The 26,049-nt window shown below is 44.5% G+C and overlaps 2 protein-coding genes across 3 annotated transcripts in view; one reads left to right on the top strand and one right to left on the bottom strand.

Moving 5' to 3' along the window:
* gspt1 (G1 to S phase transition 1) overlaps window positions 1-13,532 on the bottom strand; it is a 32,567-nt gene extending 19,035 nt beyond the window's left edge. Inside the window, exons 1-8 of the mRNA XM_063220584.1 lie at window positions 13,048-13,532; window positions 12,062-12,106; window positions 10,232-10,347; window positions 9,864-10,002; window positions 9,409-9,442; window positions 8,714-8,791; window positions 5,434-5,614; window positions 3,797-3,951 (exon numbers count right to left, since the gene is read on the bottom strand). Of these exons, the coding sequence (XP_063076654.1) occupies window positions 3,797-3,951; window positions 5,434-5,614; window positions 8,714-8,791; window positions 9,409-9,442; window positions 9,864-10,002; window positions 10,232-10,347; window positions 12,062-12,106; window positions 13,048-13,216 (917 nt within the window). The 5' untranslated portion in view covers window positions 13,217-13,532. The remainder of the gene's footprint in view (window positions 1-3,796; window positions 3,952-5,433; window positions 5,615-8,713; window positions 8,792-9,408; window positions 9,443-9,863; window positions 10,003-10,231; window positions 10,348-12,061; window positions 12,107-13,047) is intronic.
* A 3,826-nt stretch (window positions 13,533-17,358) lies between these two features.
* baiap2l1a (BAR/IMD domain containing adaptor protein 2 like 1a) overlaps window positions 17,359-26,049 on the top strand; it is a 65,711-nt gene continuing 57,020 nt past the window's right edge. Inside the window, exons 1-3 of one of the 2 annotated variants that reach the window (XM_063220589.1) lie at window positions 17,359-17,751; window positions 18,782-18,857; window positions 20,771-20,857. In XM_063220589.1, the coding sequence (XP_063076659.1) occupies window positions 17,701-17,751; window positions 18,782-18,857; window positions 20,771-20,857 (214 nt within the window). In that variant the 5' untranslated portion in view covers window positions 17,359-17,700. The remainder of the gene's footprint in view (window positions 17,752-18,781; window positions 18,858-20,770; window positions 20,858-26,049) is intronic. The other variant, XM_063220588.1, reaches the window with a different exon arrangement.

The following is a 26,049-nucleotide window of genomic DNA, read 5'->3' on the forward strand; positions in this document are numbered from 1 at the left end:
GCGTTGCATGTTTGCGAACCAGGAAGGCATTTGCCAGAACTGCTGCGAAGCAAGGGAAGGAGAGGTCTAGTCTGTTTTGGACAGCACACCACGAGCGCAGCTACAGCTCTTGATCATGCGTGTGACTACTTTTGTTAAGAAATAAATAACAAGAAAAATACTATGTCTGTTCAGAGTTGGAGTAGTGACAAGCAACACCGCAAGAATTTGCACTCTACGCACGACATCAAATGCTCCACAAGCCCCCTAAACACAATTCAGTGTCATCCTTAAGTGCCAGTTCAAATGCCCCACAGAACAGAATGCAATAACACAGACAGACAACGGACATGCACTGACTGACCACTTAATAGTTATTCTACTGATGACTAGGTTCAACCGGCTGCTCTGAGTCGTGCACGTCTTGTATCGAAGAGCTCGGCCCTTAATTTACATGTTAGCTCGCACACACAACACTTTTTGTGTGACACACTACAACTTACATACACACACACACACACCACTTTCTCAGAGACACACAACACTAACGTCGTCGCACACATACCATTTCCCTGTCATAAACACCATCTGAAATCTCGATTTTGAATGGTAGTGATGTGTAAGAAAAAAGTGGTATGTGCGTGAGGGAAAAGTCAAGCATGTGCGTAGTAACACTGGTATGTGTGCGAGCTTTAAGGGTGTATGTGCATAGAAAAGTGGGATATGTGCGAAGTAAAGTCTAATTATGTGTGAGCGTTTGGCGTGCATGTGCAAATAAAAGTATTGTGCGTATGAGTGTTATGTGTGAGAGGCAAAAGTGGTGTGTGTGCGAGGTCAAAGTAGTTTGTGTGTGAGATTTTTGTTACTGCGTGCATGAAAATGTGGCGTATGCACAACGTTTTCCTGTTCGAGTGCAAGCAAATAACAGTGTACGTGCAAACCTTTCGGGTGCATGTGCGAGGAAAAGTAATGTACGTGCAAGCTTTTAGCGGTGATGTGCGAGGAAAAGTAAGGTACGTGCAAGCTTTTAGCGGTGATGTGCGAGGAAAAGTAAGGTACGTGCAAGCTTTTAGCGGTGATGTGTATGCAATTCCTGACATATTGGCTAGGCGGCGCCTCATACCTGTCTGTCGGTTTTATTTACTTTTTTCGGCTTTGTTTACAGTTACAGTACAGTTGTTGATTCTGCATTCAGCTCCAGTGTGCGACTCCTTTCTTTCTTTCTTTTTAAATTATGAGCGTTCCACGAACTATCTTTCTTTGTGCACGCTATAAAATGGCAATAAACCTGTTACTATAAACTACTGGTTAACTTTGTATGCTTTCTAATGTTGGTAAAGGCGGGATAAGCGGGATAATGTATTGTCCACACGTGACTACGGAAAATATATTTCCTTCGAAGCGGAATAACAGCACTCCGCCTTCGGCATCGGGGGTGTTATTCGCCCATAGGAAAATATTTTCTTATAGTCACGTGTGGACAATACATTATCTCTTACCTTTAAATTACTGTTGTAGGCCTACATTTTAAAACATTTCGTCGATATTGTAGCGGTGCAACCGACTGTAGTTTTAAGTTATGAGATGGGCGCCAGTAAGGCAGCAATAAGATTGCCGCTACCTTTCCAAAATGAATACAAATCAGTGATCAACACATTAGAAATAACTCAGATCATCACAACGAATATCTTTTCTTATTTTTAGTAGTGCATTTTTGCAAAATCCTTGTTTGCAGACTTGTGCGCTTGCTCTCAATTTGGAACAGCTCACATCAATGTCTGGCTTTAGCGATTCTTGCGAATGGTGATCTTCTCGGCACACTTCATGGTTCCCTCTCTCTTGCTCTCTCGGCTTGCTTCCTGACAGTCTCACCCGCCATTTGAAATTAACCCCATTTTATAGGCTGCACATGTAGTGCACAGGGGGTAACGCTGCTATCTCACTCCGGAGGAGGCAGAGGCAGTCCGTTACGATATAGTATATTTATAAAATAGGCTATAAAATAGGCCTAATGATAAAAAAGCAGCCTGAACTAAAATGAAAAAAAAAAAAAATAGAGACGCACTTTCTACATGGTTCATGGTTCGATTTTTGTTTTCATTGCATTGTGGTGGTAGGCACACAAGTTTGATAAAATATAAAAAATAATAGGCTAATAAAATAGGCAGACTAAACTAAACGTCTGCCCAGTTACACGAAAGGTCTGCATGGGTTGAACGTAACGTCCTTAGGTCTTCTACGAAAGATCCGCAGGTACTGCACGAAACGCCCCATGCCTTCTACGAATGGTCCAACGTTTTGTTCGAATGGTCCCCTCTCAGCAATTCATTAGACGAATCGTCTCGAATTCGTTTCGCGCAGTCAGGAGAAAACAAAAATGTAAAACCCAAGTATTGCACTGGATTGTGTCAATTGGGAGTATATGGAACTAGATTTTTAACTAATTCATCCCATCACTAATGGAGTCACACTGGTGTTGTTTATGCTAAATGTCTTTTCACTAGCTCAGCCTCTGGGTGTTTGGTGTACAGTAAAGCATGTTTAAGATGACAGATCATGAAATCACTGATATCCGCTCATACGGTTCATCCGCTCATCCGCTTTCACGGTTTTATCACGATTTTCGACTATTTTCGATTAATTGTGCAGCCCTATCTTGCGTACAGTCTGAAAAGATTCCCATTCATTCAGGCCCAATGATGTACTTCAAAACTAGATGTTTTTTTTCCTCAGAAGCAGGTGGATGTTTCACATTGTATCCCTAAAGCACAGAGTGCTTTTGAAAACACTGCCACGATGAACAACTACTTCATGCTAGTAAAAGTCACCTAATGTATTTGAAGTTGCAACGTAGCCTGTTAGCACTCCACAACTAGCGGTTGTCATAGGGATTTTAAACAACCCTTGGTGCTTTTCTCAAGGAAGGAAAAGCATCCTCGGCTTTCTATCTCTCAAAAATCCACTCTGTTCTAGTCTGAACACGGCCTAAGATATTTTTCATGAAAGGTTAAAAAGGTGAAACAGCTTCCAGCTGAAAGGTGAAACGACTTCAAGACGTCAAAATCTCAGCTCCTTCGCCTACTTGGCACACTCGGATTCCCAAATGAGCCAAACTAAAGGTAACGGGGTCAGGTCGAGCTGGCCTGTTTGGTCACTTTCTCAGCCAAGCCGCAAGTGAAAGCCTCACATCTCATCTTTGTTCAAACCCTCTGCTCGCAGTGATGGTGTACACACTGCATACACAGCACGCAGGGCTCTAAATTAACACCAGTCGACCAGCCAAATGCTGGTGAAATTTCAGTTTGAAATTTCAACACACACACCAACACACACCAAGACCAACTTTTGGAGGAGGAAACCAACGCACACCAGAGGTTTCGAGGTGCAGGTAGCGGGATCACTTTCAGAGAGGAAGATACCGTACACTCTTTCTGTAAATAAAATTCAGCACAGTGGACAAGAGTGTATGGTATCCTCCTCTCTGAAAGACAAGACCAACTTAACAGCCATTTTGACCCATTAGTGAGTGTGTTAATTGGCTAGTAAGATTTGCATCTGCCGGCCATTTTGGCTGGCGATGAAAAAAGTTAAAAAGAGCCCTACAGAGCAATGTGCGCTCGTCTACTTTGACTATAATTTTATGCTCTTTTGTCCTGCACTTGACCTGATTGAGGCGGCATGCACATGCGTCAAAATCAGCAAATGAAATAAGTTAGTTCCAAACTGCGGTGAGAGTCTCTCTCACTGGTCCAAGCTCCAGTTGACTGTGTGGTTAATCGCCATAAGTTCCTACCTGCGGTGCCAAAGCCTCTCTCACCTGTCCAAGCTCCAGTTGACCGTGGGGTCGTCCATTTTGTTGATGAGTACGATCAGGTGCTTGACCCCAGCCGTCTTGGCCAGCATGGCGTGCTCCCGCGTCTGGCCTCCCTTCTCAAAGCCCGTCTCAAACTCGCCCTTCCGGCCAGAGATCACCTGATGGAAGCAATATCAAAGACAGTGATGAAGCACAGGGGAAACACAACAGGCAACAGATATAGCTAGGAAAGCGCTCAGGGAGCGCACCTCCGCCCTCTGGTAGACAGAAACAGACACGCACCATGAACACCAACAAACTTTGACGAGATGCAACAGTTAAACACGCATCAAGAATTTCTCTTCTTTGAACTCCGATATGTCACCCATAATGTTGTGTGCTTTGCAAAAAATTGAGCAAAACTGTGCTCTTACCCTGCCAATTGAATCTTTACACTTCACTTTACTGGTGCAATGTGCAATTAATGAAGATTAGCCAACAGGCTGGTCCACTTGAGCAATGAAACTTCCCACTCTAAAATGACAGGTGTCTCGGTTATTTTGTCCAACCCCTGTACGTGTATGTTACTCTTTGTCCAAATATATACCAACCAAACAGCCAAAGCAAAAGCCAGCAGATGATCTCATTAAGGGCCATAATAATAATAATTTGTTTGTGCTGCCTTCATAAACAAGGTGGGCTGATAAGAACTCTTGACTGATAACGGCGCTCTTTAACAGCGGGTAATAATTCTGCGAAGACTAGAGCCATTTATAGCCATTCACTAATAGGGGCTATAAATAAGGGGCTCTCAGACAGACATACAATAAACGTGACTGCATGGCTAGAAGGTAAGAAATGAGAAAGAGAGAAAGAGAGAGCGAGAGAGCGAGAGAGAGAGAGAGAGAGAGAAAGAGAGAGCGAGAGAGCGAGAGAGAGAGAGAGAGAGAGAGACTTTGAGACCTCAATTTTTCAGCACTCTCCTGACAGACCTTGCACGAGTGTGAGCGTGCACACACACACACTTACTCTCCACAGTCCACACACACACAAAACAAAACAACACACACACACACACACACACACACACACACACACACACACACACACACACACACACACACACACACACACACACACACACACACACACACACACACACACACACACACACACACACACACACAAGCTGTAAGAGTTTTGTGGCGCTGAGCAGGCATGTCTCTGGGCAGTCATTTACAGCCGACATGAGTCAGGACCCATCAAAAAGCCACAGGCTATGGCTGTAGAGGGCAACCACCCCTGAACTGACATCATTCACATCTCACTGCCACATTACACATCTTCACTGCAGAGTGCTCAAAAGTGTGTGTGTGTGTGTGTGTGTGTGTGTGTGTGTGTGTGTGTGTGTGTGTGTGTGTGTGTGTGTGTGTGTGTGTGTGTGTGTGTGTGTGATAGTACATCACGTTTAGTGTGTGTGTGTGTGAGAAAATGTATGTGAGCGAGAATGTGTGTGAGCGAGAAAGTGTGTGTATGAGAGAATTACAGAAAGACATATGTGTATGCCTATGCCTGTGTATGCGCATCCGATCGTACAGCACGAGTGTGTATGCTTGTGCGAGTGTGTGTGTGTGTGTGTGTGTGTCTCCACTCTGCCTCACCAGCACTGCCAAGTCAGCTTGCGAGGCGCCGCCGATCATGTTAGGCACGAAGCTCTTGTGGCCGGGCGCGTCCAGGATGGTGAAGTGCTTCTGCTCCGTCTCAAAGTAGGCGCGGCCCACCTCCACCGTCTTGCCCTTGTCCCGCTCCTCCTGGTTGGTGTCCAGTGCCCAGGACAGGTACCTGTCGTGGGTAGAAGTGTTAATCAATTCACAGCCTCCATGATAATGATTCGAAATCGATTTCTTAAGGCAGAGATTTGATTATTTCCGAATACTTAAGAATGCCCCGATACGATACAATTCGAGTTGATTCTATTTTTTTTTCCAATTACTTTTACACTTCTATTATGTTATGGAGCTAGGGCATCGGGCAGGGGCCAGCGATTCGATAATTAAGAGCGCCCTACAATACGATGCGATTCGATTGTCGGCCATAGGATTGATGCATCGACACTTCTAGATTATTATTTACACCCCTAGTGGTGGGAGGAATGGGGTGAAGGATTGAGCTGAGCAGGGCAAAGTATTTCTTTTTCTCATTTACGGTACTGTTTATTGACAAGCCATAAGAACAGAAGAGCAGTTCAAGTTCACTCGTGGTTATTTTATTTTTGTGTATATTAAGAACCTCCTAAAACCCATTTCCTCCAAGCAGGGGGAGATATTTCAAAGTTGTTCATTGGCCAATTTGTGCACAAACCAACATTATAAACAACATTGACTAACATTATAAAACACTAAAAATACAGTATGTTATATGAAGAGAGATTCAGAGAGGTTGTTCAGACATTTTATTTTGTCATCAGTCTGTTTGTAGTAAGGAAGAAAATGGTAGCATTTGGGTAGCTTGATGCATCAGTAATTTTGTCTGTGAAGATTTTTAGTCATCCATGTCATGTTATCCAAAGAGTTTAATTCCACGATATTTGGGCATTGGGCTTGAAAAACAGTTTGATTCTCCAACATGGACGTTCATAAGTTTTGCCATACACAGTAGAATGATGTACAGCAGTGGTTCTCATTGTTGAGCCAACACCCCCTTGTCCTCACCATACTGTAAGCCAACACCCCCTTGTCCTCACCATACTGTAAGCCAACACCCCCTTGGCCTCACCATACTGTAAAGGTCAGATTAGACTTCTGCAACTGCGCTCGTCAAAACTCGCGTGGGAGTGGCCACGAACCAACATTGTATTCATGCATCTGCGAGTTCTGCGAGGTCCGAGGTCTCGTCGTGAGCCACATTTGAAATTGCGCGATTAGGCTACTTTCACTACATTGTAAGCACTGCGGTCATTATTAAGCAATGTTGCTTTCTATCGCGGTTAGCTAGGTATTTTCACACAAATTGCAAAGGCAATGCACTGGTATCATTATTTGACATACCCAGTCTGTTTTCACGAGCAGAAAATGCAAGCATGTAAAGACAGTTGATTCTGCCGATGTGTGTTTACATTCGGTGGAGGAACGGTAGTAAAACCGCAGGCATTGTGCCACGAGTGTTCAACTGATGCATTGTTTGTTACATGGCTTGTAGCTCCGTGTATTTACACACATTTACACACAAGGCATTAATAACGTTTTTAGCAGAATACAGCTCTGCTCTCGCAAACTACTGGCATTGCGCTGCCACAAGAACAGAACAAGGAAGTAGCGAGACGACCAATCATAGTGCCTTTTTGTCTGCGTACTCCGCGTCCGTCCGTTGGATAGTTAGAATTTTTTCGAGGCGCTCGACGATGGGCGCAGAGCCTCTGAGAGGGGGGCGTGGACTCGCATAGACAGAAAACGGACGGACGCAGATTCTATGCGTCCGAAGCATAAATCTAGCTTAAGCCTGCCAACACCCCCTTGACCTCATCATAAGCCTAACAGACTATTGCCCCAATTTTCAACTAAACCCCACTCCTCTCAGTTGTCTCCTTTTCAACGCCCCCCCTAGGGCTCCCTAACGCATACCTGTCAACCATCCCTAATTTCCCGGGAAACTCCCTAATTTTAACTAATTTCCCAGATTCTTCCCGATTTTACATTTTTCCCGGAAATATCCCGATTTTTCACATTATCAAAAGACACCGTCGGACGGTCCAGTAGCCTAATTATCCCCACGGCCCTGTCAGTAAGCCCGCGCGGCCACACCCCCTCCTGAAGAGAGACTGAGAGGGTCTTCTTGCTTATCAAGGCAAGCTACCTGCCAGTAGATTTTATGCCAGATGCCACCAAGTTCCTTGAAAATGCGAGCGGTCACCCTCGAGCTCCGTAGGCGTGTGCGCGCCAACTCGCCTCAGAAACAGTCAGTTCATACAACGCTGTAAACAGCCTCGGAACAGCGAATCATGTAATTAACCTAATCACAACCTGCACCAGCACGAAATTTTTGCACGAGCCCCAGACAACTGTAGCGACAAAATGTCATGGAGAAACTGATTAATTCATTGTTTTGATGCTTAATGCTCGTTTAAAACGTGCGCTGAAAAGCAGAGTAGAACGCACCGTTTGATCAGTCTCTGTTGACTGTTAGGCTTTGACCTATAGAAAATTTACTGAATTTTGGCTTAAAATATGGGAATTTTCCCGAATTTTGGTAAGTCAAAGTTGACAGGTATGCCCTAACGCCTTGTGGGGGGATGTGAGGGGAGATCTCTTCTATGTCCAGCACCAGAGAGAATTATAGTTCTGACAAGACAATTAATTGATGCAAGTGTTAAAAATGTACTTCAGTCAGTCACCATCAGCTGACGTGGTTAGTATGCAAAAATACAATTTTGACAGTTGCCAAATGTTTAATTCATAGCCGGTCAGTGACGTACCATACAGTACAGTTCAGTACAGTACAATACAATACACAAAAGTGAAGGGGGGGGGAAATACTGTCATGTGTGTGACGGAGGTGCTCCTGCACCTGTTTGTCCTCCTCAGGGATGCGTACCTGCGACCTCATCAACTACAACGGTCCGGAAATGGGAGTCACAGCACGATACCGCTGGACTAAAGGACCAGTCCTCCAGCCCAACGGCATCGACACTGTATGAGGCTTTCAGGAGGGTGGTTTTACTAATGTTCCACGCTAACTCTGCAAGTTGGCCTCCGTTAAACTCTCCCCCTTAAACCTCACTCCCATCCCGGGTCATCGGCATCACTGTGACGGAGGTGTTCCTGCACCTGTTCATCCCCTCGGGAGGGAGGTTTTACTAACGTTCCACGCTAACTCTGCTAGTTAGCCTCCGTTACATATGCAAAAGTGGAAAAGCCGCAGGGTCAGCCATTTTGAATTGCTTACCAGGTCTCTCTGTTCTTCTCTTTGGCCTCTTTCTCGTATTTCTCCAAGGTCCTCTTCTCCACCATGCCTGTCAGATACCTAAAGGGGGAACGTGACGTGTCATCTTAGACACTGCCGACACAGTCCTTTTAATTACTTAGGTTGCAAATGCAAGCACATTGCTACAAGTATTTGTATAATCATTACTTGGAAGAGGTGTGAGTTAATATGTTAGTAGTAACATTGTTTGCATGCAAACAAACACGCAGTTATACATTGATTATATTGTAACACTTGGGTGGGTATTAAACATTTATTACATTGTAACACTTGGTGGTGGGTATTAAAGAAGTATTAAAGGGGTATGCCACTATTTTGGGGCTGAATACGATTTGAAACGTTGCCCTGGGTTTATACAGGTGGTAAGGTGTCTTATTTTTCATGTTAGGCGTTGTCTTGTTTTAAGGAGGGAGTAAGTATCAAAGCTAGTGAAAGTCAATGGATCACTGTAGCATGTGTGATCCATTGACTTTCACTAGCTTAGCTACATACTCCCTCTTTTAACTTGTCTCAAAAGCAAGACAACGCTTAACATGAAAAATAAGACACTTTTATAACACACCTTTATAAACCCCTCCAACGGTTTTAACTGTATTAAGCCCCAAAATAGTGGCATACCCCTTTAAACATGTAATGACCATAGACCTATAACTTACATGATCTGTCCGCCAATGGTTGATTTTCCAGCATCTGTTCAGGGCGACAGCGAGAAGACACAATAAATAATAAGCAGAGAGAAGAAATAGACACAGGGGGAATAAAAGGTGGGTCTGATAATCTTTTAGATTTTATGGTAGATTATTCATCAACACTGTACATGACATTGTAGTGGGAAAGGCCACAGTCATGAAAACAAAGCAACCATTTATTTTATGCAAAAAAGTATCGAAATAAATAAAACTCGTCCACTAACAATGTACCCCCCCCCAAAAAAAAAACCCCACTCATTTCACTTTTTTTGTAATTTAAATTTGTATGAAGTTGACACACACTCAGTATACATTTTCAGTGGTACATCATATGGAAAAGAAACTCATTTCACTTTTAACAGACAGCAGGGTTTTACGTTAATAATATTTTAAAAGACACAGCACACACATGTAGTACTAACCTACATGGCCGATGAAGACCACGTTGACGTGCTCCTTTTTAGGGGCGTCTGGCTTGGGAGGAGGTGGCTTGGGCACCAGCAGCTCTTCCTCCTCCTCCTCAAGATCCTCCTGACCCTCCTCCAGCTCCAGACCTCCTATTCCTACCAAAGACTTTCAATTTAGTAACCAGTATAGCCATAGAGGTAGAACACAAGACTACAGGTGACACAGCAATTCATGACAGCACTGAAAAACGGCAAGTGCAGCCTCCATCTTCTGTAGGAAGACCTGTGCTCTTCAGTAAATGCAAATCAATGCATCACCTCTGTCAAAAAAATACATATCTATCCATCTATATATGAAGTCAATAAATGATACCTCCTCCTCCTCCTCCTCCTCCGCTCTCCCCCAGCGCTCCACCGCCTCCTGGCTCCTCCTCGTCTGGCTTCACCTTCTCCTCCCAGGTCTCCTCTGCGCCCCCGTCTGTCTCTCCATTCTCCACCGCTACGAAGGAGGACACACATTTGACAGCAACTTACTCTACATTCACTTATTGCAGTGTTTCTCAACGGGGGTGCTACAGCCCCCAGGCGGCGTTGGGGAGCCCTAGGGGGGCATTGAGTAGGATACAGCTGAGTGGGGGCGGGGCTTAATTGCCATTGGATTGCATTAGTCCATTTTATTTTTCAATACTAAGGGGGCGTTGGCAGGCTTATGATGAGGTCAAGGGGGCGTTGTGAGGCTTATGATGAGTTCAAGGGGGCGTTTACTCAAAAAAGGTTGAGAACCACTGACTTAATTACTGAGTTCAATCCAATTCTTCATTTCCTTGCTGAATTAAGTACAGGATGGAGGTACGTTGGCTCAGTGGGCGAAGGTGCTGTACTATTAAGCCTGGGACCAGGGTTCAATTCTGACACAATGTCTTTTACTGATCCTTCCCCTCTCTCTCCCACTTATTTCCAGTCACACACTCTCACTATCCTGTCCAGGTTAAGGCACAAATTACATTACATTACATTACATTACATTACATGACATTAAATGACAAAGAACATAATCTGGTAGTGACTGGCGCTGCTGCTAAAGCAGAATTTGAATGGAGCATTGAGGGAGTCGTCTGAAGAATAAAGCACCCCACCCACCCACTGACCAGCACACAGATCCCCTTTTCTTCAGAAAACTTCCCCACAATCAGCTACAAAAAACTGTTTTAATGCTCCCCACTGGACTCGTTCATTCACCCAAAACTGAAACAGGGGGCAACTAGAAGCTATCTGGTTAATGCCTTTTCATTAGTAACAAACAAACAAACAAACACACACACACACACACACACACACACACACACACACACACACACACACACACACACACACACACACACACACACACACACACACACACACAGAGAGAATTAGCTGGAGACGTGATTGTGTATTTCACACACATTTATAAGCCAACACAACAAAAGCTACTACTACAACATGACCGACTTTTTTTTTCATCCGTAATCTAGTCCGAGTCAGAGCAGGTGGATATCAGCATTGCTGTGTAGGGGGTGATTCCTGCCCCTGCCCCCCACCCTTTGACAAGTGCCCTGGGCTGGGGCCAGTGTTGCCAGATTGGGTGGTTTCCCGCCCGATTGGGCTGCTTAGGATGGCCGTCTGCAGGTAAAAATGACATTTAGCAGACAAAAACGCCCAAATTTTGGCCATAGAAATCAATACAATTGGGCAGGATGTAGTGCTTCCAGGCGGGTTTTGAGCATTTTTAGGGCTGGATATCATCAGCCTCATCTGGCAACCCTGGCCCAGGGCTGGGGCTTGTCTTACAGCGGTAGTGGAGTGACAACGCGCAGCGTGGAGTTAAATAAGGCCTGTAACTTGAGTCGATGGAGCCATATCGCTTGGGCTAGTTTTAAACTGCCGCTCTGGTTGGCCTGTATATGGCTGCCAGCGCCAGGCCATTGGGAGGAGGATGGACGCCGGCACGCTAGCCCACGTGCTGCCTGGACATGGCCAGAGGGGCAAGATACAGAAGTTTAAGAGCTACAGGCCAACTCTGGGTCTGAGAGAGCAAGGGCACATGGGAATGAATGACTGTGAAATTGTTTATTTAGTTTCCCATTCATCTTATTGGAAAAAAACGTCATGTTCTATCAAAACATGACACCAGTGCCATAATAAAGGCCTCACAATGAAAAAAATAACCTTACCAATGATTTCTGGAGCGTCCTTATTGACAGCAGCATCCGCTCCTACTGAAAGAAAGAGTGCATGTAACGGATTAAAAACAGGTATGTTAATTGGATGAGGTAGCAGTGACTTGGTTTTCATTGCATAGGGGCCTACTTAAGTGACAGGACATGTGATGGAAAAATATTTTGTAGCCTACTGAGACAGTCAATGTTCACTGCAGGCCTCAGGTTAATATTCATAAAATCACAATAGAGAAGTACTGCTGGCAAAATATAAACCGTAGGATAGCCAATATCTGCCCACGTCATACCACAACTAGTCTCACTGTTTTGTTACAATGTGGCAGATGTCAAAGGCTAATGACAGGCAAGGAAAATGAAATGCTGAATGTATGCGCACTGTTGACGACAGTACACAGACAGGTGCAGTGATGACAGCATACCCAAAACGCAAGAGGTCTGGGAGATGACGGTGCTTTTACAGACAATAAAGCTGTTGGCCCAACAAAGGTCGAATAAAAATACAGCAGACACCTTGCCCGTTGCATGGGCGTCACTTCCCAAACATTAATTCTTAAAACGCTGCTGCTACATGCCAAAATGTTACTCTCCGTGAAGTTATCAGCTATAGCAACTTGCATTACGTCAGCTGCTAAGCCAGCTCAACCCACCTTTCCTTTTCTAATGGCACAACTGCGAAGCTAATACACATTTTTAAAAACGCAGTCTGTCAATGGCCTCAGCTGTGGCATTCACGAGCTGTCATCTACTGAGTTTGGAGGATGACATTAGCTAGCAGCAGCTAACTGTTCGCCATGTAACGGGAACTTCGCAGCCCAAAAAACGCCAGCTGTTGGGATATCACTAACAAGTTGCTAAATGTCATCAAGCTATATTGATGATCCAATGTGTGTGGACTGCTCATGCTGCAATTATGCAGCAATTAAATGCTAAACGTTGCGTGAAAACTGAGATTTTAATTCGCACACAGCACATAAACTCACCGTCAGATACAGGATTTACCGAAGGGCCTCCCATAAAAAAGGTTGGAACAAACTCAGGGGCATTTACATTGAGAAAACTGAAGGAAGACTGCGGTTCTGAGTCCAATGCATGGGCTTCGGCATCGTCCGCCTGTTCCCATGAATCCGGGGCTGTGTCTTGAGGGTCCATCGCGGACAGGCTCTCCGCCAGCTGGTTATTGTTCACTAGTTCTAATGCAGCGTGATCTGGCTGGCTGGCTGGCTGACTAGCTAGCCTGCTAGCTGAGTACCTTGTGTTTAGGTCAGTGCGCAGTTATAAACAACACTGTCAACAACCACAGAATTGCCTAACTTACTCGTATTGTGCTCTGTAAAGGATGCGTGACTGTTTAAGGTCTTGTTTTTCCTCAGACGCAAAGGCACCGGTAGCATGCACCTCCATCAACCTCAGAGAGACTTGAATCTTGCACAAGCACAACGCAACTCCTCATGTGTGCGGTGGTCTATTGCATTCAGTGGGGAACTATGGGAAATGCAGTGTAGTGTGCTACCAATTCCTCACTCACTTCTACACTATTATTTATTATTCAGGACAGAGTGGGAAAGTATTTGTGGTTTATTTTTCTATTCTGTTATATATCCTACAGACAGTATGGTCAGTATTTATTTAATGAAATGTATCCCTATTCAAAGACAGAGTAGCTAAGGCCAGCTGTAATCTGGCATAGGCCTACAGGGCATTTTCTCGATGGGCTGACAGTCCTCAGGGCCGATGCTGTTTTTTTGTTGTTTATGTCAAATTTTCCCTTCTAGACTGGCCCACAATTTAGATGAGGCAGCCCATCTTAGTAGTACATCCTGGTTACATGCTGCCATTCCAACTTACGTCATTCCGACATTGGCGTTCAATTGTCGGAATAGTGACATTTTTTAAAGAAATGAAACGTCCCATCATTCCGAATTTCATTTTTTCTTTTGTCGGAATGGTGGTATGATTTTTTCTTTTCAACATACTACCATTCCGACAAGCAATTTTTTAGCACCACACGCGTGGACCGCTCGCCTTGCAATAATAGGGCTGCACCAGCTGCAAATGCCAGAGGGAGAGACTGACTGATTTACCGATGATAGGGGGTGATGGCTCGTTGTGTTGCCAATATTTCCTTTACCAGTGTAAAACTGATGCTATTTGTTTTAGTGATTGGCCCATACAGTAGACTGAGATCATAATTGTAGAGTGGTGTGGGGGTGAGGAACTGGTCTATGCCATAATTCCCGGGCCTGTTGCTGGTACCAGTCCAGCCCTGGCAAAGGCTATTTTGACCATCTGTCTGTTGCACACCTGGGGGGGCTATGCTACAACACTGGTTCAGAATAAGTTAAGGTTAAGTTAAGAGGTAAAACATCTAATAGAAGAGCCTGGAGTCCTCATTTTCATAACCTTTAAGAGTGTACCGTCACACCGGTGTGACAGGAATGTTCAGGCAGTGAAAGTTCTGTAGAATTCTGGGCGTCATTCAATACAATATGGAATTATAGAATCTTGCATTGTTATAGAACACATTCTTTTTATAGAATGCTCAAAAACCCACCCAAAAGCTATTCTATTAGATGATTTACCTCTTAACTTAACCTTAACTTATCCTGAACCAGCTTTCTAGTATAGGCCCCTGCCCCTGCTGTCAGAATGCTATTGATGAATATTCTGAAAGAGTGTTTTTGAAAACACCTACAGCTACACAGCCCATAGACTATTTGCAGTCAATGCAGTGTTAAAATAAATCATTTAAATTGTCCACTGCTACAGGTATGTGCAGGGCCTTGTGAATTCCTTGCCCCAGGCCCAGACCCCTTAATCCATCCTGGCTATGTGGGGCTCACGCTCATTCATCTCTGTGATGTGTGATCTGTGATGTGTGATGTGTGACTTCAGTCCTCCTATAGGCCTACTTAAAACACAAGTCCAATGCAAATGCATACTCAAGTCTTAATGCTGCATTCCAGAGTGGTAGGAGCTTCCCAATATGCAACCAGGAGTCAGCTACCTCCCACTTGAAAGCGTTCCAACCAGCAAATCAAACTTAAACTATTCCTATCACTGTGCACTGTCATTGCTGTGTTGACGTCACGATTTCGAAGTCGGGGTACTTCGATTTGGTCCCATGCTCGCGACTTGAACATTCCGCTTCATCAGGTGTTCCAATGCATTTCAGCAAGTAGGAGGTCAGAAATATCCCATCTTCCACCGTTGGGAATACAGCATGGCTCCAACTCAATCTAGTACCTCCCATCCTCTCCTTTTGCTCTATGGCAGGGGTGAGTAACAGTGGTGGAACAAATTCACACAGGGCCCCAGGACAAGACATTGACAGGGCCCCCCACACAGCTTTCCATGGTCACAATAGGGTCCCTGGGGCAATTACTGAGGTTGGGGGGGGGGGGGGGGGCATAACAGAGGTCAACTAGCAGAGTGTGACGTGGAATGTTCTCTCCCAAAGCCTCAAGCCTCAGACAGTATTGGTAGCACTGAGCTATCTGACTGGCCCTTTAGCTCAGCGGTATCTAGCTGTGACTCCCACACCCGAGCCAATGCGTTGACTAGAAGGTGGCGAGTTTGAGACCCGAGGGGGACAGACTGTGCAGGAAAACCTCAGTTATGCTGCCCTCAATATTGGACAATGATCACCACCCCTGTGTAACCCAGGGGTTCCCGCGCAGTCTGTCCCCCTCGGGGCCTCAAACTCACCACCTCCTAGGCATCTCATTGGTTTGGGCATGGGAGTCACAGTATGATAGGGTCCCTGCACAGTACAATGGGGTCCTGCAGGTGACTGAAGGGGTATGGGAGTCACTGTAAGATAGGGTGCCTGCACAGTACAATGGGGTCCTGCAAGTAACTCAAGTGACCGCAAGTATTTTTGGGGACTTTTTAGCCTTTATTATTATAGGTGTGAGAGTAGACAGGAAATGGCTGGCAGAGAGCGATGGGGCAGGGTCGGGAAATTACCCCGGCTGGATTCGAACCGGGGTCCCCGTGGGCAATATAACCCCCCAAAATGAGGGGCATAGCGCGCTGCACCACAGCGCCCCACTCTACATGCTATTTTTATTACCCTTGCCACTCTTCTGTACGGAAGGAGTCTCCCACAACATGAGGCGATATTTATACATATATATTTTCACGAACCTAGTAACAATATTAAGGGAGGAATAGATGAAAAAAATCTTAATTAAGAGGGTTGGACACTATACATTCATCCTATATTATGGACAGACACCTAGAGATGGTTTCGATGTTGTTTGAAAGCTCTTGACTGGCACAAATCACACAAAAAACATTGAATACAACAGGCATCTGATAAAGAATTATGAGATATTAAAACATTAACAATGCAATATAAAAAGCTGATTTGAAGAAATTCAACATCAAATGACCCAATTTAAATTAGCCTATGTATAGCCTACATATGAATGTGTGAATATGAATGTAGTGAGTGATGTATGTTGGGTCTGAGCAGTGAGCAATTTGTGTACCATGCTGTGCACTCAGTCTGGATTAAGTTTCTTATGCTGCCTATGCTCTAAATTATACTTAACTACATATGTCACATATGCTATGGTTTCAGTTCACGTCAGAGCTTAATATCTTGTAGCCTATCTAAATGTTAGCTCAACAATGACCTGTTGTTGTCTAATGTAACCCTGCCCTAGCTTCTCTTTGCCACCAGATGTCGACAGAAGCCAAGGATGTTTTGAGACAACTATTTATTATTCTGCTTAGAAAAGTCTATCCGTCTCCAGTCTATTCTAACACGTTAGTGCTCACTGTGGTGCGTAATTTATGGTTCCCACATGGTTAGACGCCCTTCTTCTACACAATTGCCTTGGGTCACAAGACGGAATCGATTACAAATGCGAGAGGATTATCCTCATCAACATTATACATGCACAAACGATCCCAGGATGATCCTATCAGTAAAGCTATTCATTATGTCCACAGTCAATAGTTGCTTCGATAAAACATCAAACGCATTATGTCGTGCGTAAAAGGCCCATTGTTGGGTATTGTCGAAACCATAAGTGTTCAGAAGAGATGCCTGAAGTTTAGGGTATCAATTGAATAGAACCGAGCCATACACTTTTGGTCCCTGAGTGTGAGGTAGGCCCTATCAAAGGTAGGGCTACATGTGTTTTCATCATCACTACAAATCAAGTGTAGGCTACAACTTTCATATTTAATTAATCTTTAATGCAAATATTTTGAGAAGCGCGTAATTGCGTAAATGTAATGCTACGTGTGCCTGTTCCGACAGTAGCAGTACCTACCTACCAGACTGGATCCACCCAAGCCACCTTGCACATCATCGAAAGTGCATTTCACAGTTCATGACGTCACGAATCCCACCTTTCCTCTCACTCGCTCTGTCCTTCTAGTCAGGCGCAGCGAAGTTTGATTGCGGGTCGGGGTCTGTGGGTTTCGCCACGGGCGCACAGTTGCGGTGACTCGCATCCACTCAGTCGAGGGGAGATTTCTTACTTTAATGTTTTGTAATCAATATACGTAAGGGAAGACCGGTTTTTAACGAAGGGGGAAGTTGTTCAGGAGTGGATTTTAGCCAGTGCGTAAAACCACTGCTCTCTCTCTCCGTGTGTGTTTGAGGAATAACCAGCAACATGTCGAGGGATCCAGAGGACGTGAATAAGCTTACAGAAAGTACTTACAAGGTAAATATTCAGGTTAATATGGAGGTTAAATCAAAGCGAAGTTGGTTAAATCATTATTGACATTATTTTGCTTGAGAAACAATACGCTGTCAACGTATTGCCAAAAGAATTTAGCAGTAAACTATTAGTGAACGTCACATTTGCACCTGTGACTCGACTGACGGGGAAACAGTATGGGGTATTCTAATTGGAAACTCAGAACTCCCCGTTGTGGTCTCCACCACGCTGTAATAGGCAGTTGTTTTGTGTCTGAACTATGTTTTTCTAATAGGATAATAACCTTTATTTACAATGTATAGCCGCCTACTTTGCTCTCTACCCGAGCAAGCTGGCAAACTGAGCTGAAAAGACATGTCAGGGGGAATTAAATAATTATTTCACAGCTCATCCGTCTCGGCTAGAAAAGGTTTCAGGGATGAAGTGAAGGAACCTGTTTTTGGTGGGGTGTAAAAGTTGCATACCTGACTTTGTATTGTTCTGCTGAGGGTGTGCCTGGGGAATAGAAAGAGGAACTTCATGCGTTTCTTCTGGGAGCAGCATTCCAGCCGAGATTTTACTCTCTGACTCTCTGAGCAAGGACTTTGGTCTATGTGCCTTCAATTTAAAAAAGTTAATGATTGAAAGTTCTGCTGCTGTGCTATTTTTGGCGTTATGGATTCTATGAGCAAACCCCTCCTTTGTTGAAGGGCTATATAACTTCGAAATATTTTTCCTTCCTGATTTGTCCTGACAAGACAACCATCATGCTCACTGACAACTGGTGGTCAATTTGTTATGAAATATAACTGATTCTTGCAGTGACATTTAGACAGTTGCTTCAGTCAGTAAAAACAATGGCTTTCCAAGAATGTTGCTATTATTCCATTTAGACACGCCACATATTATTTCTCTATTATTTAAATTGATTGAATCACCATCAGCACAAGCCCTGTAGCCTATCTTGAAGAGGTTGCCCAGTAATTTGACCAGTGTCTTTAAGCCCGTTTTCTCTCTCTCTCTTTCCCGCTCTCTCTCTCTCTCTCCCCATCAGAATGTTGTGGAAAACTTCAACCCTGCACTGAGGAACCTGATCAACTTGGGGAAAAGCTATGAGAAGTCTGTGACAGGTATTACCACCATATGCTATCATCACATTCTAATGGTTCATTCATGTAGTAGTACCACCAGGACACATATTTTTGTTTGTCCGTCAGACAGTCACATAGCACCATTCATATTACATTACATGGCAATTTTATGTTACATTACATTAGGCCTACATTAGGCAGATGTTTATTATGTTTGCATATCACATTTGACGTTGTCAGCCAGGTTCATTCAGGTATTTTAATTTTTCAGCCAGTTTCATGCAGGCATCGACACATCACATGTTAAATCGACAGTCAGGTTCATTCAAGTATTACTACCATCAGAGCCATCTAATAACAGAGTTGCGCAAACCGGGGACCAGGAAGTCGGTTGGTGATGTGATTCGCGTAGATTAAAATGTTTCTTAACAGTAAACTTCTGTTCGTTGGAAACTAACACAGAACCATCACATACCAAACAAAGATTAAGTACAAACAAATTACATTACCTTTACCACATTTTCTGTATTCTACGGCCACCTCCTGGAACTAAGTAACTTCTAATAGAACTAAAGTCAATGGGGATTTCCATGTTAACGCTCCGTGAGGCTCCATGAGAGCCGCCATTGCTGTGGAAAGATTGGTCCATAGAGGTCTATGGGAGTGGCGTAACTCTGATATTAGATGGCTCTGACTACCATGGCAGATCACATGAATCTCTCTGTCAGGTACATAGTAACATCCTGACACACGGTAGCCTATATTTTATTTCAGTCAGGTTCATTCAGGTATTTCCATGATGGCATATCATAGTTTAATTTGTCTGTCAGGTGGGTTCATTAAGATAAACCATTGTGACATGCTGTGTTTTGGTTTCTCAGTCAGGTTAATTCATGTAGTGGACCTACTGGTAGTTACCACCATGGCACATCACATTTTTAATTGTCTGTCAGGTTCAATCAGGTAGTGCCACCTAATTAAGAGTTGTGGCACCGTGTCACCATCAGATTTGTAATGGATAATCAGGTTCATTTCGGTATAACTATTGTGAGGCATTGCATTTTTATTTGTCAGTAAGGTTAATTCATGTAGCCTAGTATCACCATGGTGGATCAGATTTTAATTTCTCAGTCGATATCATTGTGGTAGTGCCACCGTGTCACATAATATTTTCATATGTTGTTAAACTTGTGTCCCGTCAGGTTAGAGACATCAGAGTCCGATTATACTGCTAGAGTACTTGCACGTAATGACTGATGACGTCTTAACAGCTCAGTAAACAACACAATCACATCCGTAAATGCAAGAAAACCCTGCCATACAAGTTAACATTTTACTGAATGTACACTGAAAAGAACACTCATAACTTCTTACATACTGGCTCAAGTCATCTGTGAAGAGTCACAGAAAGTGGATCAAAAACTTGCCCTTGCACGTATTATTTGGTGCGTCTTTGTTTTGGTGTTTTCACTGCTGTGCTACCTGCTTATCCTGCTGTGCTGTTTTCTTGGCAAAGGAGATTGTCTCAATGTGACTACTATGGCAAAATAAAGAATAATCGTTCAAGCCCAATCAGAGATGTCAACATGGCCTCAATATGGTCAATGCTGCAGTCGACTTTTTTATATGTGCTTTTTATAGGCTATGTGATGCCAGATTGTAACGACAGAATGATTCTATTCTCCATAAAGTCTACCACTTTGGTAACATGACAATGACAACATTATTGACAAATCACACAGACAAGCACACAGACACACGTATTACTGGTCATTACAATACCTGTCCAAATCTCCTCCAGGGCGCTAGGTAATTTAAAAAAAAAGTACTTCTCTGATGTTGCAGTAATGGCAGAAAATCTGTAGCGGTACTCTTGCTTTTCCTACTTGTTTTTTAAGAAAAATGTTTGATGGTACTCATTGCATGGGATGTTTTTTTTGTCCTTCCTATAGCAATGAGTCTGGCCGGGAAGGCGTACTTCGATGCGGTGGCCAAGATCGGAGAAAACGCAGCCGTCTCGCCAGTCTCCAGAGAGCTGGGTGAGTGTCTTTTCTCTCTCTCTCTATCTATCTTCTCTTCTCTCTCTCTCTCTCTCTCCATCTCTCTCTCTCTGTCTCTGTCTGAGCTGCCCAGTTCTGAAGGTCTCCTTTGGCCTTCGCTAGCCATTTCTCTTTTCCCCAGTCAGTCATTGCCAGCAGGGAGAGAGAGAGATGGAGATGGAGAGTGTGCAACAGAGGGAGAGAGAGATGGAGAGAGCGATGGAGAATGAGTGCAAGACAGATAGATAGAGAGAGAGCGATGGAGAGTGAGTCATGCCTGCACTCGTGTCTGGGAAAGCTAAGAGCTGATTAGGCCGTCAGCAAGCAGCAGCCTCAGGCGAGGCGGAAGAGGAGAGGTTTAGCACCGAGTACAGCGCATTGAGAGTGTGTGTGTGTGTGCGTGCATGCGTGCCTGCCTGAGAGAGAAAATATACCATGGATGAGGCTTGAGATGGTGTGTGTGTGTGTTTGATACTGTGAAGTATGGGTCCTTAGCAGTGTTAATTTCGTCAACCATGACTATGACTAAAATATTTCGTCAAAGCCCTTTTTTGATTTTCGTCATTTAGACTAAGACTACGTGGAGAAGTTCTATTATGTACAGTGTTGACTAAAATGACTAAAAATTGACTAAGACTAAAATAGATTTTCGTCATTTAGACTAAGACCAAATTGGGAAGGCAATGACTAAAATATGACTAAGACTGAAATTGATTTTCGTCATTGTGACTTAGACTACGACTAAATAAAAAAAAAACTGACAAAATTAACACTGGTCCTTAGACAAACTGTGTGTGTGCCTGATGGGGAGGGGGTGGGGGGTGGTCCTGTTGATGCACCAATGTGTGTGCGTGCATGCATGCGTGCGTGCGTGCGTGCGTGCGTGCGTGCGTGCGTGCGTGCGTGCGTGCGTGCGTGCGTGTGTGCGTGATTTGCTTTGGGCAAATGATTGCGTGTTTTTGTCTGGGTGAATTAGCTTGTGCAACCAAATGTTGTAGCTACAGAAGCTCTGCTCAATTTCTACCTTTTTATTCTGCCTCCAGTGACTCAGCAGTGACTGTATTAATGTAGGAAACATCACAGAGAGGTGTGTGTGTGTCTGTGTCTGTGTCTGTGTCTGTGTCTGTGTCTGTGTCTGTGTCTTTGTCTGTGTCTGTGTCTGTGTGGCCCTCTTACTCTAGATGTAACACACAGTCACTTGCATAGACTCTATTTTAGGCTGGTGAGGGATTTTTATATGCAGAGAGTAGACGATGAGTCAGTATCAGTCGTATTAATCTGTGTCATTTGGCTAATTTCACCACCATCATCATTCATGTACTGCAGCAGAGGGTATCAAGATCAGCATCACACCCATTTTCAGCTGGCCCTCAGTGTGTGTGTGTGTGTGTAGGGTGTGTGCAAAGTGCTCCTCCAAAGTCCAGAACCTCACTGGTGGTACAGCTACTGGCTTGCTGTTGAAAGAAGGTCGGATGACCGAAACGTTGTATTAAAGTTTGCTGGTGGAATGGATAGTGTGCAGGATTTCTTTACACTTGAATGACAACCCCACTGGGATAATATCCTACGCACCTGCCCAACTACAGATGTGTGCAAAAGCGTTTTCTTGAACTGCCCTTTCAAGGACTGCAATGCTCTGTAATGCATCTGTGGTTCCAGCTATGCATCTGTGGTTGCATCTCTCTCTCTCTCTCTCTCTCTCTCTCTCTCTCTCTCTCTCTCTCTCTCTCTCTCTCTCTCTCTCTCTCTCTCTCTCTCTCTCTCTCTCTCTCTCTCTCTCTCTCTCTCTCTCTCTGATGGTGTGAACTCTCTCACACTTTGAGGGCCGAGAGGGGCTGCAAACATAGAGAGTAAACAGCGAGCCCCTGGGAGACGGTATCCAAGTCTCTCCTCCATCTAACCACACACAAACTCTGTACTGGGTCCTTGTTATTAGTCTGTAGTCTGTTCAGAGAAACCCCCTTTTTAGATGGAGGACTCTTTGGATCTTATAGGTATCCGGCACACTTCTCCTCTTCGCTATCTGATTGGTCATGGGAGAGGACTGAGTTTAAGTGAGAGTAGGAAACTCACTGCATTATTTTTACTTTTTTGATCAATGCCAGACTAACATTTCAATGTCAGCACATCTTCATCTGAGTCAAAATGGGTCAATTTGGGTGTAACGTGTACTTTTCTGGAACATCACAGCAGTGTGTGACAGTGTGCTCTTGGCCAGATTCCTTTAGGCTTGGAGTTGTTTGGTGGGATTAGACGACAAAATTCCCTGAGAAGACTCAGGATTCCACTCTCAGGGTGCAATTTGGGGAGATTAGGCAGGGACCAAGTGAAACAAACAAACACATTAACTCATACTTAAAACTGGACCCAGACCTAAGGTACAAACTAGAGACAAACAACAAGCCAAAAGTCAGCGACAACAAACAGGGCTCCCATAAATATCTTTTTTTTCATTGCGCTTTTTCACAACGACGTCAAGCAAGTTCAGTTTTCAACCAAAGCAGGTACAAATTAGCCTAATTATCATCGACGTTCAAATCTCTTCGAGACTTGGTCTGACCAAGAGCATAACAATTAACGTTTCCCAAACAGCATGGTTGACCCGCCTCCCTTGGTTTGCTTATGGTTGTTTGTTTGTCGACAAAGTGGGAGGAGTTCCCTTATTTGCGAGAACTCAGAAAGTACTTGCATTGCTCTTGACCTGACTAGTTGCAACGCTGAAAGTGTTGCGTCACTAAGGACACGGCCTGGCTAGGTACAAATGACTGCCGGTTCCAGGCAGAGAACTAAAGGAAACGATGGTGTGCAAGTTTGTGTCTATGCTGCTTGCTTTGAATACACGTCTGATGTCTGATTTTCGATGAAAAAAGGCCCTTTTGGGTCTTTACCAGAACTTTGTAATGTTACCAAACCTTTCTGATGAAGGGGTGTAGTAGACCTGAAACGCCATTTAAAAAAAACGCAATGGAATTGCTGATGGTTCAGTCTCTATTTCTTGTTTGATTTGAGTCACAGAGTTGATCCTCCCTCTAGACGTTCCCTAAAGCTGCCATTACTGTCTCGCGTTCTAGAAGAATCTAGCCATTGTTGTCTCGGAGCAGAGCACGGCCATGTGCAGGCTCAACCAATGTTGTCAAATGACATTTTAATGGGTTCAAACTCCTAGTCATACAGCACACTCACGTTTACTTTACTGTCGAGCTTTGACTTTGCCATGGTGCGTTAAATTAACGGTGTGAACACGCCAATAAGCTTATCTCCTAATGGGGCCATGTGGCTGTGATAAAAAAAGGAGAATGATAAAATCGACCTGTGGACTATTAGATCAGTGTTTCTCAAACTTGTTCAGACCAAAGACCATTTTGTTTTTTTCAGTGACCACCAACCAGCTAGCCTGGGAACTCCCATACTGCCGTTAGTTCTACACAATCGTTCCGATCTGAAAATCTCACTTTTGATTAGGTCTGGTAGTAACCAGGCAACCAACCAGCTGGATCGAAGAGTATTATTAAGCACTTCAAGAGATTTGTAGAAATCTCCTCACGGACCACCTCAGGTCTCTGACAAACCCCTTGTGGTGTCCAGACTACACTTTGAGAAACCACTGTGTTGGGGTATATTTGGCTGGCTGTCCAGTCCTTCACCACCTGGACATTAATATGGCGCCAAAGTGACAGTTTAAACCGGTGTCGGCCATGTTTGCCAAACAGTCATGTTTGCCAGACTGCCATGTCTTGTCATTTCCTTTCCTTCATTGTTATTTAATGGGCAAACGAGATGCATAATGCCTTTAATGCTAAGCAAATGGTCTGTTATTGTCACTGCCCACCTTGTGTTCTGTCACTTGGTTGTCATCTTTGATAAGAGCCAAGACCACAGGTTTGGCTAATGGGCCATCAGGTGAGGGAAACACTTGGGTGCAGGCAGGGCCGCTGGCAGCTTTGGCCAGGCCTGGCCCGTCTGGGGCAAAGTCATCTGAAAGGTCCCCCAACCCAATACATGCAATGAAATGAGGACCCAATTTTGGACCTTCTCTCTGCATGGGCCTGGGACAACTGAGCCCTTTGTCCCTGTCGGTTTCCCTCAGGGGTGAAAGTGGTTTTCATGTCTTACCGGTGGAATTTTGTGCAAGTCTTCCTAACAACCGCCCTTCCAATGCCAACATCAGAAAGAGCGCAAACAAATTAAACATGTGTGCTACAGATCTATGTCACTGCATGACTATTTCGGGTAACTTTGAGCTATTCTCTTCATAGGACGCTTGTCTCAAATGGCATGGTGTGGTTGTACGTTTGTTGTATGTTTGTTTATGGTTGTAGAATTTTCGAATGTGGGTTTTTGGCATTATTAACCCTATTCGTTTACCGGTACTGCGCACCAGCTGTAAATGTTATACCGGTGCTGCTGCACACCTGTGCGCACCTGCCCACTTTCACCACTGGTTTCCCTGCATTGGTGCACTTCAGACATGGCATGGGCAGAGGGAGACTGGATCCAGGACTGGGCTGGGCTGTACTGTGCTGGACTGTGCCCAGACTTCCTGGCTCCTTCCTGCCATAGAATGCTGTTGATTGGGTGCACGCATACATCTCTTAATATAGACGCCCCCACGGGTATACACTACATGTGGCTCGGACAGAACAATAATGCTCAAAGATCTTTGGTAATTCCCTCGTGTAGCTGTGTTGTGCACGGATGCTGTGACACACACACACACAAACACACACACACACACACACACACACACACACACACACACACACACACACACACACACACACACACACACACACACACACACTTACTTTTGTGTGTGTTAAAAACATGCAAAAAGAAAGGAGTGAGGGCATGGAGGTCCTGTATAGTAGTTGATATTTTTGTCCCCTCTCTTTTGTCCTCTCTCGCGCTCTCGCACGCGCTCTCACTCTAGCGCGCACGCTCTCACTCTCTCTTTCTTTCCCTCTCTCAGTATTGCGATGGTACTGCTGGCGCACCATGCACAATCAAATATTGGGCATCTCCCTGGAGAGGGAGGGAGGGAGGGAGAGAGAGCGAGTGAGCAGGAGAGAGGGAGGGAAAGAAAGAGGGGGGGTAGTAAAAATTGAACAGCAGCCAGGTTGGAATGCGATCCAACAAAGGGCTCAGTTTGACCCTCCGCCCTTCCACCTTTTCTGAAGCTGGCAGAGTTATGT

This window comes from Engraulis encrasicolus, chromosome 17, assembly GCF_034702125.1.
Source record: "Engraulis encrasicolus isolate BLACKSEA-1 chromosome 17, IST_EnEncr_1.0, whole genome shotgun sequence".
Lineage (NCBI taxonomy): Eukaryota > Metazoa > Chordata > Actinopteri > Clupeiformes > Engraulidae > Engraulis > Engraulis encrasicolus.